This window comes from Piliocolobus tephrosceles, chromosome 6, assembly GCF_002776525.5.
Source record: "Piliocolobus tephrosceles isolate RC106 chromosome 6, ASM277652v3, whole genome shotgun sequence".
NCBI classification, from domain to species: domain Eukaryota; kingdom Metazoa; phylum Chordata; class Mammalia; order Primates; family Cercopithecidae; genus Piliocolobus; species Piliocolobus tephrosceles.
The window spans coordinates 75303947-75322360 of NC_045439.1; the positions used below are offsets into that span (position 1 = coordinate 75303947).

The 18414-nt window shown below is 47.8% G+C and overlaps 1 protein-coding gene across 1 annotated transcript in view; it reads left to right on the forward strand.

The window, feature by feature from the left end:
- Positions 1-3872: 3872 nt before the first annotated feature.
- MYO5C (myosin VC) overlaps positions 3873-18414 on the forward strand; it is a 91455-nt gene continuing 76913 nt past the window's right edge. Inside the window, exons 1-5 of the mRNA XM_023227181.2 lie at positions 3873-4015; positions 7427-7583; positions 10407-10550; positions 11280-11361; positions 13486-13593. Coding sequence (XP_023082949.2) covers positions 3888-4015; positions 7427-7583; positions 10407-10550; positions 11280-11361; positions 13486-13593 — 619 coding nt within the window. The 5' untranslated portion in view covers positions 3873-3887. The remainder of the gene's footprint in view (positions 4016-7426; positions 7584-10406; positions 10551-11279; positions 11362-13485; positions 13594-18414) is intronic.

Sequence of the window (18414 nt, forward strand, 5' to 3'; positions counted from 1 at the left end):
TGTGCTGCCCTGCATCCACCGGGCCTCTCTCTGTAAAGAGGGCCCAGCTGCAGGAGCCAGGTCTGTGCCACGGCACTGCACTTCCAGGCACCCAGCATTACTGGGAGACTGCTGTAAAGTGATTCACCATTTTGGCTTCCTGAGTCTCAGCCCAGAGATTAGGCAAAGATGAAAAACTTGGAGAGAAGTCGTTTGAGCCCAAGGCATACACTGGTAAAGAAAAACATCAAGATGCGAAGGGGAGGAAAATGAGAAGAGGAAGAAAATAGGCAGGGGGAGGGAGGAGTGGGAGGAGACTGGAGGGAGTCGGTCCACGGATGTACAGAAATGTGTAAGGGAGGGAGTGTGGCAGGAACAAGAAGACAGGGATGCCCAGCTTTGTGTGACATTATGAGGTGCCTCTGTTGGTGCTGGTGTGGTGAGGGGGAGGTGAGGATGAACTTCAGCAGTTGCTCCTGTAGTGGGATGAGCTGGTGAGGAGCTTCCCTGCAAGGTTGCATGTGCCTTCTGATGACGCAGCTTCGGAAGACTTTGCATTTGCTCGAAGTGTCCCTCATCAGTTGTCCTTGCCCACCATTGCTGTAGTGACATTCCACTGGATTTGTAGGGTGACTGGATGGGTTTAGAATCAAGTATCTGGATAGAGAACTGGGCAGGGGATTTGTGCTCCGTCTAGATCCCAGAGGTGGGTCTGGGGAACATCATGTGAGGATTAATTGACAAAGCATGTAAATGGGTTCTGCAGGGACAGGGCACACTACTTCTAATCAGACTGTCCTGGATTTGGGAGACATTTCCTGAGATCCTGGGAAGGCAGATGAACACAGCAGTTAAAGACACACCCTCTAGAATCAGATGGTCTGGCTTCAGATCCTGGCATGGCCGCTTGTTAAGTCTTTGGCAGCAAGCCCCCAGTTTCCCCATATGTACGAAGGAGGTAATGACTGCACCATCCCAGGGTTGCTGAAGTGCGATGAGACAATCCTGTGTGCATGTGTGAAGGCAGGAGCTCTGGGAAAAGCCTCTCGCTCCCTGGGGCTTCCCTGCCCAGCAGCAGCTCTCGCAGCTTCTATTGAGTGTCTCCTGTGCACAGTCTGGGCTCCAATTAGGGATCAGATGGCTTTGTCTGGGGAGGAAAATCTTAAGGCAGCAGCTGCAGTGTCAGTTTGCTGCTTTGGTAATGTCTCCAGGGCTTCAGGTGGCTACATTCCCGGCCTTGACCCGGCTGCAGAGGCGAGTAGGATGGCGGACAGCCAGACCACTCTTTAACTCAACCCTTCGTCAACACTGTAAGAGAAAAGGCCTGTGTGCCGTAGGAAAATGTCACCTCTGCCTCCACCTGTCAACATAATGTTCGTTACATTTTCTCCCCTACCCGAAAGACTATCCTTTCTGTCTCCCTGTTGCTTTCACAATCACACATACAGAGGCCAAACCAGAAGTGGGGGTTGTGGATTTACAATAGAAAAACAGAGACAAGGAAAGTCAGTAGGTATGAGAATCATTTTTCCTGATTTTATTTTCAAAAGTGTTTAGGTTGAGAATATTCTGGTCGGGGTTAGGTCACAATACACTTCCATTGGTAACGGGGGAGCAGGAGCTGGCCTGAGGATCTGTGTCCAGTTGTGGATTGCCCCGAGCTGCTCGCTTTACGCAGAACAGACCAACCAGCCAGCGAAACCCCTGCCATCGACAAGGAAGCACTGTGCTAGTGAGAGAGCACAGGCTTCAGAGTGAGGCCCACATTCACTGCGTGACCTTGGACAACAGACTCTTACTTTCTGAACCTGTCTCGTTGACTTTCTTGGTTGGGGTAGTCACGTCCTCCCTGGAAGGCAGTTTTGAGGATTAAATGAAACAATCCATGCTGAGTGCTTGACATGGGGTCTGCACAGTGGCACTTACTAAGGGGCAGCTGGGCCACCTTGTGGAGCTGGCCCAGGACCAGAGATCAGAAGGAATCCAGAGATACTGACTGAATACCAGGAAGGCGGCAGTGGCCTAGGAAGGTATAAGAGAAACAAGCATGCTGGGTAACCTGCTCAAGTCGCTTTAGTTGGGCTTCACGTCCCCCAGTGGTGAAACGGGAGTGTAGGAATTAGAATACTCTGACAGTGGAAAGGCCCCGTCGTCTGTGGCACAGATGCCACGGGACATGCTCGCCTCACCTTCGTTCTGCTAAGGCAGCCGCTTTAGGAGTACTAGGTTAAATCTAGCAGAAGAGGAGCAAGCCTGGGAAAATTCCCTGGCCCAGGGCTGAGAGTGATAGGAACAGACAGCCCTGCTGGGGGAGCCGTGAGCCCTCGGGCATGTGGGCGACTGCAGACAGGAGACACCTGCCCCAGGGACCTTTCACAGAGAGACCACCACCTGCACGGACTCCTTTAGGTATTTGTCACCACCAAGTGTGTCAACTTTGAGCAGAGACTCAACAACCTTAGAGTTAAAGGGACCTTAGGTCATTGTGTCATTTTAGCTGCAGCATCTTGTTTTCAAATGAAAACTTGCATGACCTCAACATTTAAACCACATACAGGTAGAGCCCCTGTGGGAGATTCAGGAATGGGGCACCTGGATCTCTGCCCATGTAGCTTCCCCAGCACCCCTTATTGAGGCCTCTGTAGCTCTGAGGACCCGTGGTCTGGTCTAGCTCCTCTTCACAGATGAGAGAAATGAGGCCCAGAGCGGGTGAGCGACTTGCCCCAGTGCACATAGCCAGTGCCCTAGTCCCCTGCTCCTACTTTTCATTATTCCAGGAGTCAGCTGTGAAGATTTTCTTGTTGCTATACATGCATTTGCTTTTTAGTCAGTGATGACTCTGGAAAGAAAAACAGTGCTTCAACAGAACGCCAAAAATCTTCTATTTCCAGAGCTTTACTTTTATCTTTGTCCATAGGAGCTGGATTATTCCGTCAATCCAGAATCTCTGCCTCCACTTCGGAATCCTGACATCCTCGTGGGCGAGAATGACCTCACGGCTCTCAGCTATCTCCATGAGCCCGCGGTGCTCCACAACCTCAGGATCCGCTTTGCAGAATCCAAACTCATTTACACCTACAGTGGTAAGGAGAGCAACTCTAGGAAGTAAGGAATGGCACTGGAATGGAAGCTTGCTGTCTAAAGCCTCCTGGTTGTTTTATGTTTATACTGAGCACCTAGAGTTTGTTGTAAAAAGAAGTATCTAGGTGGGGAGAGTCTTCAATAAGAACTAAGACTGGACTACCGAGAAAAAGAGATGTAACAAAGCTTGTGTTTGGGTTTCTCATCGGATTTGATACATTTATTACTTATTTTGGGCAATGATATTACTTACATTGTGAACTGCAAAAACGTCTCCGTTTGGGAGCATTTCCACCTGTCCTGTCGTCCAACCATCAGACCAGCCGGAGGGTGTAGGTGACTGGCAGGGAATTAATTCAGTGCATGAAGTGACTTGCCCAAAGTCACACAGAAGGTTTAATAAGTGACAGAGCTGGAGTTTCTTTTTTTTTTTTTTTTTTTTTTTTTTTGAGACGGAGTCTCGCTCTGTCTCCCAGGCTGGAGTGCAGTGGCCGGATCTCAGCTCACTGCAAGCTCCGCCTCCCGGGTTCACGCCATTCTCCTGCCTCAGCCTCCCGAGTAGCTGGGACTACAGGCACCCGCCACCTTGCCCGGCTAGTTTTTTGTATTTTTTTTAGTAGAGACGGGGTTTCACCATGTTAGCCAGGATGGTCTCGATCTCCTGACCTTGTGATCCACCCGTCTCGGCCTCCCAGAGTGCTGGGATTACAGGCTTGAGTCACCGCGCCCGGCTGGAGTTTCTTAAAAAAACAAACTGGAGAGGCAGGCGGCAGTAAGAATCTTTTAACTGCATCTAACATCTTTCCCCAGGAATCATTTTGGTGGCCATGAACCCTTACAAGCAGTTGCCAATATACGGAGATGCCATCATCCACGCCTACAGCGGGCAGAACATGGGCGATATGGACCCACACATATTTGCCGTGGCAGAAGAGGCATACAAGCAGATGGCCAGGTAGCTTCCTGCCAAGCTGGACTTCCCCGTGCTCTGCCAATGCTCCCTGCATTTGCCAGACCATCACAGTGGAGGGGAGATACTAGGTCGGGCTCATTAAAAGAGATAGGCCAGAGATGGTGCTTTGTCGAGCCGACTACCTGGAATGAATAGCAAACGACTGTTCCGTGCACCTGACCTGTCAAGACTGAGTTTCCTGGGTTTTGTTCCTTCAAGGTAGTCAAGTCAATCCTACCAGTTTGGGAATAGCAGATCCTTTTCTTGCATTGTGTTTGGTTGGAGGAGTGTTGATTTATTCTCTGCTATGAGATGTTTAAGCTGTTTTTTAACCCATTCAAGGAAGCAGAATCTGATGACGGGATTTAGCTGCAGGAGGTTTTAGGTGCAGGAGACTTGGAGTTTTATCCTAATTTCACTGCTAGGTGTTTGTAGGGCCCCGTGGAGTTCTTGTTTCACTAGCGCACATGTATGGAAAGCCTCCTGCGAATGAGGCACCATGCACACATTCCCATATGTCATCTGGGATGGCCTCAGAATAGCCCACGATGCAGATGTCTGGGCGGTAAACAGCTTCAGGGAATAGCCAACCTAGGTTAGGCAGCAAGTAAAAGGCAGATCTGGGATTTGTGCTCAGATTTTTAAACTCTAGTTTATTTTTCCCATAGCTATCACTTTTGGCTTCAGTGTCTTCATCTGTAAAGTATGAAGAATAAAAACACCACCCTATCTTTGTAGCTGCCTTTACAGTTTGCAAAAGAACTTTCGCATACAGTGGTCTCCCTTGAGTCTTACAGCACTCCTGTGAAGTCGACTGACTTCATTGCCCTCTTTTCACAGATGGGAAATCCGAGGCACAGGACCTGGACCTGCTGACTCTTTACCTAAGTCTTTACTGCATAACCCCAGCCGCAGCTCCTGAGCTCCCTCCGCTTTATGTCTTTGTCCGTGAGCTGGACTCTCAGAGGGCACCCATTCCTGGTTCTGCTGCTTATAATGAGGGGGCAGGTGGTAGCTTACATGAGGTAGAACACGTGCTGCTTTCCTGCATAGCCGTCTAATGGGCAGTCTGGGGACAGACCGAGCTTCTTCATAGTCATCAGAGACCCGGTGCTGTGCAGCTCCCTGCCCCTGGGGTGGGGCAGGCATCCTCAGGGACAAGCTAGTGCTCAGCTCTGTCTTCCATATTCTAGGTGACAAGGCACATGAGGGGAAGGGTACAGCCCTCCAGGTTAGGGAGACTCTCCGGAAGCCCCACAAAGCACTTCTGCTCACAGCTCATCGGCCAGGACCTCACTCACACAGGGAGGCTGGGATGTGCAGCCTTTCATATGCACAGCGGGGCACTGCCTGGCCACTGGGGCCTAGTCCCTAAGAAGGAAGAGGAGAATGCAAGTGAATACTGGGTAGAGAATTAGCAGCTTCTGCTGCACCAAGATTCCTTCTAACCCTAAAACCTCCACGGTTCTGAGATTTTTCCCTGGCTCCCTGCAGATCTCCCAGGTATTATGGTGATTAGGGTCTGGGTATCAGTGGGATGAGCTCTTTGGCGCTGTAGGGCTGTGCTCATTTCAGCCCCGAAGAGGCAGTTTCTCCTTGGCGGTCTGTGTAACTGCAGTAACAGAACGGAGCCTAAAGCAAGCTCGTGTTGGCCTTATTTGATGCTAGACAGGGAGTGTCCCTCAGGGCTGTAGAACAGGACTGGGATTACTGAAGTCCTGTTCTATGCCCTGAGGGACACTGAGCATGTCATTCCTCTTCTCGGAGTCTTCATCTTCTCTCTGAAATGAAAATATTGGACCAGGGCTCTGTACCCAAAGTCTTCTCCAGCATTCACATGGGAGGCTGTGGCTCTGTGCTCTGGGTCAAGTCACTCCACCCACGGTCACCATTTTACTCCTCTGTAAGAGAGATATCTATGTCGTAGGATTTTCGTGAATCTTAAGTGAGAATCTGTATTCACTCAGCACCTGGCATGTGAGCGGTGCCACATCCACAGAGCCGCGTTAGAAGCTTCCACCATCACGATCTTATGACATGAAAAGTTTAGTGCATTTTAAAAAATCTCTGAATTATATAACAGAGCATGTTGGCTTACAGAGCGCATATGTTCCCAAGCATCTTTTGAATAATTGCTCTCAAAATAATGTCCTTGAAATGTTTTTATATTTAAGTGGGATGTGCAGAAAGGAGTTGACATAAGGCCTGAGGCTGCTATCTTTAGAGGCCTGCTTGCAAGGTGGCCCGTGGCTGGCCTCTCATTTCATGATGGTTCCTGACATTTCTTGGTTGATAAAGTGGCTCATTTTACCTAAACTCAAGCTGTTTGTGTAAACAATGTGCTTTATGCTGAATCCCTGCTTTCCTTCTGGGAGTCTGGAATGTTGGCATGTGCTAGGCAGAAGGTGGGCACTGCATCTCTGATGAGCTTCCCTGGCAGCCAGCGTTTCACATGTGCCGTCAAATCCCTTGCTGGAGGAATTGAGTGTGTCCTGTGTGACCTGACTGGGAGAGGACCCCTAGAAGTTTGCACCCAGGTTCCACTGGACCTCGCCCCGCGTGCCTTTTCCCCTTGCTGCTTTTGCTCTGTATCCTCTTGCTGCAGTCAGTCTTAGCTGTGAGGATGACTGTATGCCGAGTCCTGTGAGTTCTCTTACTGGGACATTGAACCTGGGGTTGGTCTTGGGGCCCCTCAATAATTTTGGGGTACTCAATAAATACATGTTGACAGGCAGCATGATGACCTGCACAGGGTCCATCTAGAAAGAGGGTGCTCAGGAGAGGGTGGGGAGGGCAGAGGAGAGAAGAAATTCAAGAACAGAGTTCAAAAGCAAAAATCCTGCCCAGAGACTGGGAGGGATGGGAAGGAGCAGCTTTTTGGTTGAGTGGAAAGGTTGAGTAGGGAAGCAGTAAGGAGTAGGGATTGGAATAAAGGTTGGATGAAAGATAGAAAAAAAAAATCTAGAAGGAAATTGATTGAGTTTTTGTTTTTTTTTTTTTTTTTTGACGGGGTCTCACTCTGCCGCCCAGGCTGGAGTGCAGTGGCATAATCTTGGCTCACTGCAAGCTCCACCTCCCGGGTTCATGCCATTCTCATGCCTCAGCCTCCCGAGTAGCTGGGACTACAGGCGCCCGCCACCACACCCTGCTAATTTTTTGTATTTTTAGTAGAGACGGAGTTTCACTGTGTTAGCCAGGATGGTCTCAATCTCCTGACCTTGTGATCTGCCCGCCTCGGCCTCCCACAGTGCTGGGGTTACAGGCGTGAGCCACCGTGCCTGGCCTTGATTGAGATTTTAAAATAGTAGAGTGACAAAACGGTTTCCCTCTTTTGTCCACATTTGTCTTAGTTAGCACACATCGCCTCTTTAATGGGAAGAAACTAACATTTGAAAACTCTTTTATTTGCTTTAGAAGCAACAGAAACCAGTCCATAATTGTAAGTGGAGAGTCGGGCGCTGGAAAGACAGTGTCGGCTCGCTATGCCATGAGGTACTTCGCCACTGTCAGCAAATCGAGCAGCAACGCTCACGTGGAGGACAAGGTCCTGGCATCCAACCCCATCACCGAGGTGCGTACCACTGTGGAAGGCAGCCGTGTGTTGATGATGGAAATGGGGGTTGGTTGGGTTCTGTGCTCTCCTGGCTAATTCAAGTTCCCACCCTTTAAAGACTAAAGAAGTGAGATCAGGAAAGACCCAGGAAGCCTGTTTGCTGGTGGGATTTGAAGGAGGTGGGGGCTGCTTTCAAGGCTCTCTCCTGCTATACCTCCTGGGCTAGAAATCTACCATGAGATTCCAGGAGTCCTCTGTTTACATTTACATCCCAGGGGAAAACCAAACATCACTGGTACACTGAATCACTGGTGTTGTCCAGCCAGCTGGCATCAGCTTTCATGAGCTGATTGTTAAAATATTCAGGAATTTTGCAAGCTGATTGATAAACCTTTGGTAGTTTGACCTCAGTCATGGGAGGAGTATTTATACCTTCTGCCTTGGCAAAGGCCACATGTAAAGACTCTTTCTCCTGCCTTCCCCAAGAGCCAATTCATCAGCACACTACTGACTGGGACAGACAGTGGGCAAGACCAACCGTGACAGTGCCCAGGGTTGAGGAGACAGCCCTCAAGGAAGAAGGGGCACCCAAAAGGGACAGAGGAGGGCCCCACAAGCCAACTCCAGCTGCCCTGCAAAATGGGAAGAAGATTGATTTGAATTTATTTGGAAGGAAAGCAAATAATTAAGAACATTAGACTCCTAGACCTCTTCTCCCTGTTTTCTCAAATCAAAATCCTCAGTGAATATTTATCAGACCATCTACTCTGTTGAAGCCACTATGTAGCTAATGTGGGAAGTGATGGAAAAGAATAAGACCCAATCTGCAAGTTAAGATTCTTCTAACCTAATGTAAGAATATTTTAAAATTAAATAGAAACATTATTGGTGGGGGGTACTAAGAAACACTGCACAGCTCATAGTTCAGAGGCATAGGCTTCTTAGAAACATAAATTACAATCCAAGATACCAATAGAAACGTTATCAAGTCTGGGTGCGATGGCTCACATCTGTAATCCTGCACTGTGGGAGGCTGAGGTGGGTGAATTGCTTGAACTCAGAAGTTCCAGATCAGCCTGGACAACATGATGAAACCCCATCTCTACCAAAAATACAAAAAGTTAGCCAGGTATGGTGGCACATGTCTGTAGTCCCAGCTACTCAAGAGGCTGAGGTAGGTAGATTGCTTGGGTCAGGAGGTGGAGGTTGCAGTGAGCCAAGATTGCACCACTGGCACTCCAGCCTGGATGACAGAGCGGGACCCTGTCTCAAAATAAAAGTTATCAAGAGCCAGTGCCAAGTTAAATGCCCAGTGGATAATTTTGTGTAAATATTTAGGGTTTGTCTCCCCGACTAGACTGTACACTCCATGAAGGCAGGACTATATCTATTTGGTTCACCTTTGTTTACCGAGTGCATGGCACATAGTAGGTGCTCAGTAAATACATGTTGACAGGCAGCATGATGACCTGGGCAGGGGTCCATCTAGAAAGAGGGTGCTCAAGAGAGGGTGGGGAGGGGCAGAGGAGAGATGAAATTGAAGAACAGAAGTAAAAAGCAAAAATCCCGCCCAGAGAGTGGGAGGGATGAGGAGGAGCAGTCTTTTCGTTGAGTGGAAAGCTTGAGTAGGGAAGCAGTAAGGAGTAAGGATTGGAATAAAGGTTGGATGAAAGATGTGAACTTTTAATTGAGCATCACAGGCATTTGGGGCCTGAGTGAGTTGAGGCACCTCATATTCTCTCATTTAATCCTCCCAATTCTATAAGTGTTCTGGTCAGTCTGGGCTGCTATTATAATAACAAGTATAATATACTTTAGTATAATATATTTTAGTGTCATCGACCAGGTGGCTTATAAACAACAGAAATTTATTTTTCGCAGTTCTGGAGGCTGGAAGTCCAAGATCAGGGTGCTAGCAGGGGTCAGGTTCTGGCGAGGCCTCTCTTCTGGGTTTCTGCCTGCTGTCTTCTCACGGTACCCTTACATGGCAGAAAGAGAGCAAGAGAGGTGTCTGGGATCCCTATTATGTAGGCATTAAAATCCCACTCCCAGGGGCTCTATCCTTGTGACATCATTACTTCCCAAAGGCCCACCTTACCATACGGACACATAGAGTTAGGATTCCAGCGTGAGGATTTTGGGAGGACACAAACATTCAGTCCGTAACAGTAAGTTGCTTATTATTCTCATATTACAGATAGAGAAATTAAGACCTGGAAAGATGAACTACCTTTTTTGTTTATTTGTTTTTGAGACAGGGTCTCGCTGAGTTACCCAGGCTGGAGTGCGGTGGTACAATCATAGCTCACTTCAGCCTCCAGCTCCTGGGCTCCAGCAGTCCTCCCACCTCAGCTTTCTGAGTAGCTAGGACTACAGGCACATGCCACCATGCCTGGCTAATTTTTTTGTGTTTTGTAGAGACAGGAGTCTCACTATGTTGCCTCGTCTAGTCTCAGATTTCTGGCCTCAAGTGAATTTCTCGCCTCAGCCTCCTGAAGTGCTGGGATTACAGGCGTGAGCCACCGCACCTAGCCAGTGAACTAACTTGTAAGACATTACGCAGCTAGCAAAGATAGAACCCAGGGCCCTGAAACATCAGAACCTGTGCTCTTTCTGGTCATTCCCAGTGTCTGCCAGTGGGACCGAGGAGAGCCTTGAGCAGCAGGCTCGGGATTTGTCATGTTCCCTGCCAGCCTGGGGTTGCTTTCTTTCCCCACACCTCCCTCTGCCAATCAGACTTTCCCCTAGGTTACAGAATTGCATTTTACTAAAAACTCCTGCAATAACTTTGAGCCAAAAATCTTTTAATGTTGTTATTTCAAAAGAGTTATGTTTTTTTAGGCCGTCGGAAATGCCAAGACCACCCGCAATGACAATAGTAGTCGGTTTGGGAAATACACAGAAATCAGTTTTGATGAACAAAATCAAATTATAGGAGCCAACATGAGAACTTACCTCCTGGAGAAATCCAGAGTTGTCTTTCAAGTAAGTATTAAATTTTTCCCCAACTTTTTGAGCATTATTTACAATTATATTCTTATTATATATACTCAGGCAAGCTACACTATGCTATGAACTGAAGAGTAGGGTTTTCTTATCTTTCATTTGCAGTTTGGATTCTTTTTTCTGTTTATTAAAACTTGATGGTGAATAGGTGTAGTATCAGGTGAGTTGTATGACTGTAGGAAGAGGTTATGACTTTTTAATTTGGGGGATTTACAAAATCCTTATAGTTTAAAAAGCAAGTATCTCTTTCTAGAGTGCAAAAACTGTTTGAAATAGACAAAGCTGACAGACTGGCTTTCCTATCAGAAAGGGAATGGGATCAGAGCTATCGAGGGGGTTTTAAGAGAAAGGCTTTTCTGCCAGTAAAATGGAGAAAATTCTCACCGTTTTGGCCCAGGAGGAGAGCAACAGTAAACCTTGTGTTGCAGGAAGTTTCTAAAAATTTCACTAGGATGAGTTATGTCATTCCCATTCCATAGGACGTTTTCATTTAATAACACTTTCTCTGGGTTGCTCGTTACTTGGAAGGCCATCTCAGGCCACCCAGTTCTCAGTTGAGAGGAAGGGCCTCTTGTGAACTGGCCAGATCACATCCCAGACAGATAATTATCCATCCAGATTAGACATCTAAGACTCTTTAGTTAAAAACATGGCATTTTTGCTTGTGAGGATTTGGTGTAATTTTGAGGACATTTCTTTATCTTACAGTCGGAAAATGAACGAAATTACCACATTTTCTATCAGCTTTGTGCATCTGCACAGCAGTCGGAATTTAAACATCTTAAATTGGGTATGTGATGGATCGTGTGTGGAAGGGTCTCTCTTTTATGTGGGGGCTTAAATTCTAGGTTAACTTTCTTCTTATGCTAATATGGCTTTTTTTTTTTTTTTTAAGTATTTGCCCAAAGATATAAGATTCTTTGGTTTCAAGGACAGAATTGGTGCATCTAATTAAGGGGCTGGATTAGGGCCGGGGGAATGATTTTAGAGAGAGAGGGCACTCTTAAGCCTGAGGTTATTTTTAAAGCTCATTGGGACTGGCGTGGTGGCTCACACTTGTAATCCCAGCACTTTGGGAGGCCAAGGCGGGCGGATCAGCTGAGGTCAGGAGTTCAAGACCAGCCTGGCCAACATGGCAAAACCCTGTCTCTACTAAAAATACAAAAATTAGCCGGGCGTGGTGACACACACCTATAGCCCCAGCTACTTGGGAGGCTGAGGCAGAAAAATTGCTTGAATCCGGGAGATGGAGGTTGCAGTGAGCCGAGATCACACCACTGCACTCTAGCCTAGGCAACAGAGCAAGACTCCGTCTCAAAAAAAAAAAAAAAATAGCTCATTGGGTGTTTGTGCTCCTCAAGCTAGAACCACCTGATTAAGACCTCCTGACAGCTGGGCACAGTGGCTCACGCCTGTAATCCCAGTACTTTGGGAGGCCGAGGCAGGCGGATCACAAGGTCAAGAGATCGAGACCACGGTGAAACCCCATCTCTACTAAAAATACAAAAAATTAGCTGGGCACGGCGCGCGCCTGTAGTCCCAGCTACGTGGGAGGCTGAGGCAGGAGAATGGCGTGAACCCAGGAGGCGGAGCTTGCAGTGAGCTGAGATTGCGCCACTGCACTCCAGCCTGGGCGACAGAGCGAGACTCCGTCTCAAAAAAAAAAAAAAAAAAAAGACCTCCTGACAGCTGGAACATATGGCGTCACCAAACCTTCCATTTTATTTGAACATGCATAGATAGTTGTTTTTCTAACACGTATGACATGTTAACCCATTTTTTAAAACAAACCACCTCTATCATAATTTGATGGCTCAAGGTCATTCATTATTTGTAGTCATAATTGATTATATTCCAGAGATGGCTAAAACACAGGGCTGTTTGTCCTTCAATACAAAAGGCCCTGAGCCCTGTGCTGTAATGGCTCTCCTGCCGTAGCCATTTGTGCTATGCTGGTAGATGAGAATTGTCGAAGATAACTTCTAGTATGTTGGAGTTGAACTCACACACTCTCTAATTTTGGAGAAGTTGCTTGTGCTCTTAGAATCTAAGTTTCTGCAGATTTCACATGAAGGTAATATCCTTGGCATTGTCTACCAAACAGAATATGAATAGCGAACTTTCAGAAGGGCTTTCTGAAAGATCCTCTACTATTTAAACGTTAGGTATATGTGTGTGTGTGTGTGTGTGTGTGTGTGTGTGTGTGTGTGTGTATAGTCATTATCCTGATCTAATGGTTTTATAGGAATATATGCATGTCAAAAGTTTATCAAATTGTACGTGTTAAACATGCAGTTTATTGTACATTCAGTAAACCTCAGTAAAGCTATATAAAAATGTTGGGTGCAGGAAGAAAAGCCATGAGCTTTAGAGTTAGGCCAGCATTTAAATTCTTGCGTGCCATCAGCTATGGGACCTTGAGAGAGTTACTTCACTTTTCTGAGTCTTAGCTTCTGCGTCTGTAATGTAGAATTCTTTTTTTGTTGTTTTGTTTTTGTTTTTTTGAGACAGGGTCACCGAGGCTGGGGTGTAGTGGTGCCAGCACGGTTCACTGCAGCCTTGAACTCCTGGGCTCAAATGATCCTCCCACGTCAGCCTCCTGAATAGTTGGGACCATTGGCATGTGCCACCATGCCCAGCTAATTTTTTGTAGAGTTGAGGTTTTGCCCTTTTGCCCAGGCTGGTCTTGAACTCCTGGGTTCAAGCAAGCCCCTGCCTCAGGCTCCCAAAGTACTGGGATTACAGGCGTGAGCCTCTACACCTGGCTGTAATGCAGAGTTCTAAGGAATAAGTGGAATAAACTGTGTAAAGTGCATGACACAGCTCATTAAGTATGAACTTCCCTTCTTCTGATAAATGTGTATGTCCAAATTTCTATGTTACAGACGTAACAAATGTTACTTTTTGATTCCAGGGAGTGCCGAAGAATTTAATTATACAAGAATGGGAGGCAATACTGTCATTGAGGGTGTGAATGATCGAGCTGAAATGGTACAGACTCAAAAAACCTTCACGCTACTGGGTAAGAGCAAATATCCCATCAAAGGATGTAGCCATTTTCTCTTAAAAAAAAAATTAAGGCCAGGCGTAGTGGCTCACGCCTGTAATCCTAACACTTTGGGAGGCCGAGGCAGGCGGATCACAAGGTCAGGAGATCAAGACCATTCTGGCCAACATGGTGAAACCAGTGTCTACTAAAAATACAAAAAATTAGCCGGGCATGATGGTGGGAATCTGTAGTCCCTGCTACTCAGGAGGCTGAGGCAGAGGAATCCCTGGAACTCAGGAGGCAGAGGGTTGCATGGAGCCGACATCACACCACTGCACTCCAGCCTGGCGACAGAGCAAGACTCCGTCTCAAAAACAAAATTAAAAGGGGATTCCCAGCATATGTGTGTTCTGAAGGCTCCTAATCAATTCTAATTTTAGGACAAACCATCAGAACGTATTTGGAGACTAAGTGGTCAAGACTGCTTTTCCCTTAAAAGAGCTAGAAATTAACTCTTTTTTCTCCTCAGCCTTCCTGGCTCGCTGTCAGAGGCATGGGCTGCAAGCCGTGTGACTGCTGTAAGCTCTTCTAGGCTGAATACAAGGATGACTGGTGAAGCCAAGGTCCGATTCGGTTCAGAAGTGGAGCGTTGGCCCTCTGTGGCCTTCATAGGTCTCCTGATGATGACAGTAATGACAGCACTCATCTGGAGCTTATCATGTGCTGGGCACCATCCTAAGCACTTCATAACCCTGTGTGAACTCATTCAATCCCTATAACTACCCTAGGAAGTCAGTGCTGCTGTTTCTCCCATTTTACAAGCAGGAAACTAAGGCACAGAGACGGGAAGTGATTTACCCAAGGTTAGGCAGCGGATTCAGAGTAGAACTGGCTTTTGCACTCCAGGGTCTTCAAGCATCTCATTTTGTACAGAAAACCCCATCTTCTGTTGCTCGGATGCCGGCACAGGTGGAGCAGGCACGACTCTCACAGCACAGCCAGTTGCTCCCAGTCCTTCTCGCCTTACTTTTCCCACACAGAGCTCATGTTCAGAAAGGCTGTCTACCAGATGGTGTTTATAAAAACAGGCATTTGCTCTCCCATTCTGTATGAGTCTAGACATCCACATGAAGCTGCCAGTCAAAGCTTTTGATCAGGGTGAGGCTGTCGGCCGTTTCTTTCTTTCTCTTTTTTTTTTTTTGAGACGGAATCTTGCTCTGTCGCCACGCTGGAGTGCAGTGGCACGACCTCTGCCTCCCTGGTTCAAGCAATTCCCCTGCCTTAGCTTCCCAAGTAGCTGGGATTACAGGCATGCATCACCACACCTGGCTAATTTTTTGTATTTTAGTAGAGACGGGGTTTCACCGTGTCGGCCAAGACGGTCTCGAGCTCCTGACCTCATGATCTGTCTGCCTTGGCTTCCCAGAGTGCTGGGATTACAGGTGTGAGCCACCGCACCCAGCCAGCCATTTCTACGTCTTGCTGAAATCTCTCTTGCTGAAATCTCCTACCAATTCATTCTAAGTGCTTTCATTCTTGTGGTCTGGTTGACAGTATCTGAATGTAACAGGCTAAGAATTTCAAGTTAAATATATCAAAGGAATAGGCAAGACGATCACAGCTGGATAATGGAAAGTGAAAACAAGGTGGTTTTCTAAGCAAAATCACCATCAGACTCTGTTCCCTCAAACCTGCTTCAAGGAGAAGGGCAATTTAAACATTTTGTAATAATAAGATAAACACTTTTGGCACTGATTCACATTTTCTGAAAATAATTATAGTCGTCATTTCAATCTCTGTATAATCTACTCCGTGGAGAGCGGGCTCAGTGCGTGAGGAAGGGACAGGTGGCCAAACTCTGGCTGGGCTGAAGGATACACTCCGCCCTGCCCACTGTCATCTCCCTGATCCTTCTACTGTCTCTCACCTCTTATCATGTCCTCCTCACAGCAAGATAATGTAGGGCAAATCAAGTAGGTTTTGGGATCAAATGAACGTGAATTCAAATCCTAGTTGGTATGAGTCTAAGGTACCCACTCTGAGACTTGGTGTCTTTTTTTGAGACAGAGTCTCACTCTGTCGCCCAGGCTGGAGTGCAGTGGTGCAATCTCAGCTCTCTGCATCCTCTGCCTCTGAGGCTCAAGCAATTCTCCTGCCTCAGCCTCCTGAGCAGCTGGGATTACAGGCGCACACCACCGCCCCCAGCTAATTTTTGTATTTTTAGTAGAGACAGGGTTTCACCATGTTGCCCAGGCCGATCTTGAACTCCTGACCTCAGGTGATCCACCCGCCTCTGCCTCCCAGATTACTGGGGTTACAGGCATGAGCCACCGTGCCCAGCCAAGACTTGGTGTCTCGATCTGTGAGTGGCAGCATACCTTACCTTTCATGACAACTGGCGAGGAAGTGTATATAAAAGTCCCCAGCACCAGGCCAAGCACGTAGCTGGTGCGTGGTAACTGCTACTCCCTGCCTTCTAGCTCTCTACGTTCCCAGTTGTCCAAACCCTCACCATACTTTGAGTAAAACTGTCTCTTCTTCCATGAAACCTTTTCTGATTTTTGGAGATCAGCAATTTGCAGCCATTTGCCCCCGTGTATCACACAACTTAGGTTATGTTTACAGATTTCCACATCACATTCCTCAGTCCCAGGGCCAAGACTGGGATAAGGCGAGAGAGGCACTCACCCTCAGGGCCCCGCATGTGCGGGGTTGGCCCTGGACACTTAGCCTGTGCACAGACCTAGATGTTTTAGACAAAGCCCTCTGGAGTTTTGTAGAGAGGTGGAGTACTGTGTCCTGTCACAGCATTAACGGTGATGGCTCCCTGCTGTGCTGTGTGAAGTGGGCAGGTGGTAAGAGGCTGGGGCCACTGCACCTCTTGCCTATAGCTCTCCCTTCAAGAGAGGGTACCTCAGCAAGCGACCCTGCTCAATCTTTTCCTTCACCTTGCACGAGGTCAGGAGGGACTCCTCTGTTTAGACACGCTAGGGTGAAGCTAGATGGCTCATGAACGCTGTGGGTCTTTTCTCATACTGTGGTGGGCACTGGTGTTAAACTGCTTAGATACACCCTACCCAGTGTGACCTCGGGTGAGTTCCCTAACCTTAGTTTCCTCTTCTGCTTAGTTTCCTCTTCTGTGAGACAGAAACAATACTAGGATTCCTTCCCGTGGTTGCAGTGAGCATGAGAGGAGCTGATGCGTGGAAAATACCGAGGACAGTGCCTGAGGCGGTGTTCCGTTCGCCTTCCCCTCGCTTCTGCTGCTGAGGTCCCTCCGCTAGCATCAAGATCACCCCTGGAGAAGCGCGAGAGGATGCATTTTGATTAAAAAGTCCCTCTCCTCTGCTCTTCTGCTGTGTCTTCTCACGTGATTCATCCACTGATCCCTGCCATTTGAGTGTTGCTATGCCCCTTGCTCTCTGATGGGACGAACACCTTGGAATCAGGCTGTCTCTGGGACCTCAGGCTCTAGGAACTTGACCAGTGAGCTCCCCCTGGAAATCTGATTCAGGCTGGCATTGCTTTTGTGTGACAGGCTCACTAAGGGTGATTACTTAACACAGGTCTCGAATTCTTTCTTTCATATTATTGCTTTGGAGTTGTCATCTCCCTTTTGCGTTTCTGGAAGGCCTGGAGTAGTTGAAGGGATTTAGTTATGGATCACAGGAAGCAGGGAGGAGCGCCAGGATGGAGGCTTCTGCACTTGGCGTTTTTAGTTGCTGCTCGTGGTCACTTACCTGTCATTACTGTGGCGGAGGCCTAGGAGTGTGTTCTGTTGGACACATCTGTCCTTCGGAGGGAGGAGCTGCCTCCAGATGGAAAGGCAGCAAGTGCCTGGACTCAGCTGGAGCTGGAGTCTTCCCTGTGTTCTTGGATTGAAAGCTTTTGAGACTGATTTTATTTAATCTTTGTAGTACAGGAGACTCTGGGCCAGGTGCGGTGGCTCATGCCTATAATCCCAGCACTTTGGGAGGCCAAGGAGGGTGGACCACTTGAGCCCAGGCATTCAAGACCAGCCTAGACAACATGGCGAAACCCCATCTCTACAAAACGTTAGCTGGGTGTGGTGGCACACATTTGTAGTCCCAGCTACTCAGGAGGCGGAGGTGGGAGGATTACTTGAGCCTAGGAGGTCAAGGCTGCAGTGAGCCATGATCACGCCACTGCACTCCAGCCTGGACAACAGAGTGAGACCTTGTCTAAAAAAAAAAAAAAGTAGGTTTTGAAATTGTTAAAGAACCTGACCTACCTGCTATTGAAAACTCCAGGTATCCTCAGATGAGGGGTCACTGGCTTCCATTCCAGTGTCCATTCCAGGGTGGACCAGGCAGCCCGCCTGGTGTGAATGAGCCTGCCTGCCAGCCCGAGCGCATCTCTCAGCTCCTCAGGTCACCACAGTGTCATTAACACACACTGGCAGGATCCCGACCTGGCATCACCAGGCTCACAGCGTGCAGGTCTACACTCTGATTTGCAGGGTTTGAACACACAGTCCTTTCTAGCAGCTGGTTTGCTTTCTTTTTGGCTCCAGGAAATGTGCTAACGCCCTCATGGTGACTGAATATGGTATGTAGTTATAATTTATATTCTACTTACTGCAATCAAAGTCCCAGTGGGAAACATGGGGCAGGCTCACAATAGGATACAAGAGGGATTATTTATTATTTACAACTACAAAGTTGTGAGTGGAGTCTAGGGGATCCATTAATATAAGGGGCAGTGGGCACCTGGGGGGCAGCAGCAGAACTGTTCACTGCTCTTTCCCATGTGGGCATCCAAGTGTTTCTGGGTTTCTGGAGCCTAGAGGGAGAGTTGGGTAAAGTCAGCCCCAGAGGCGGAGTGACCTCCTGT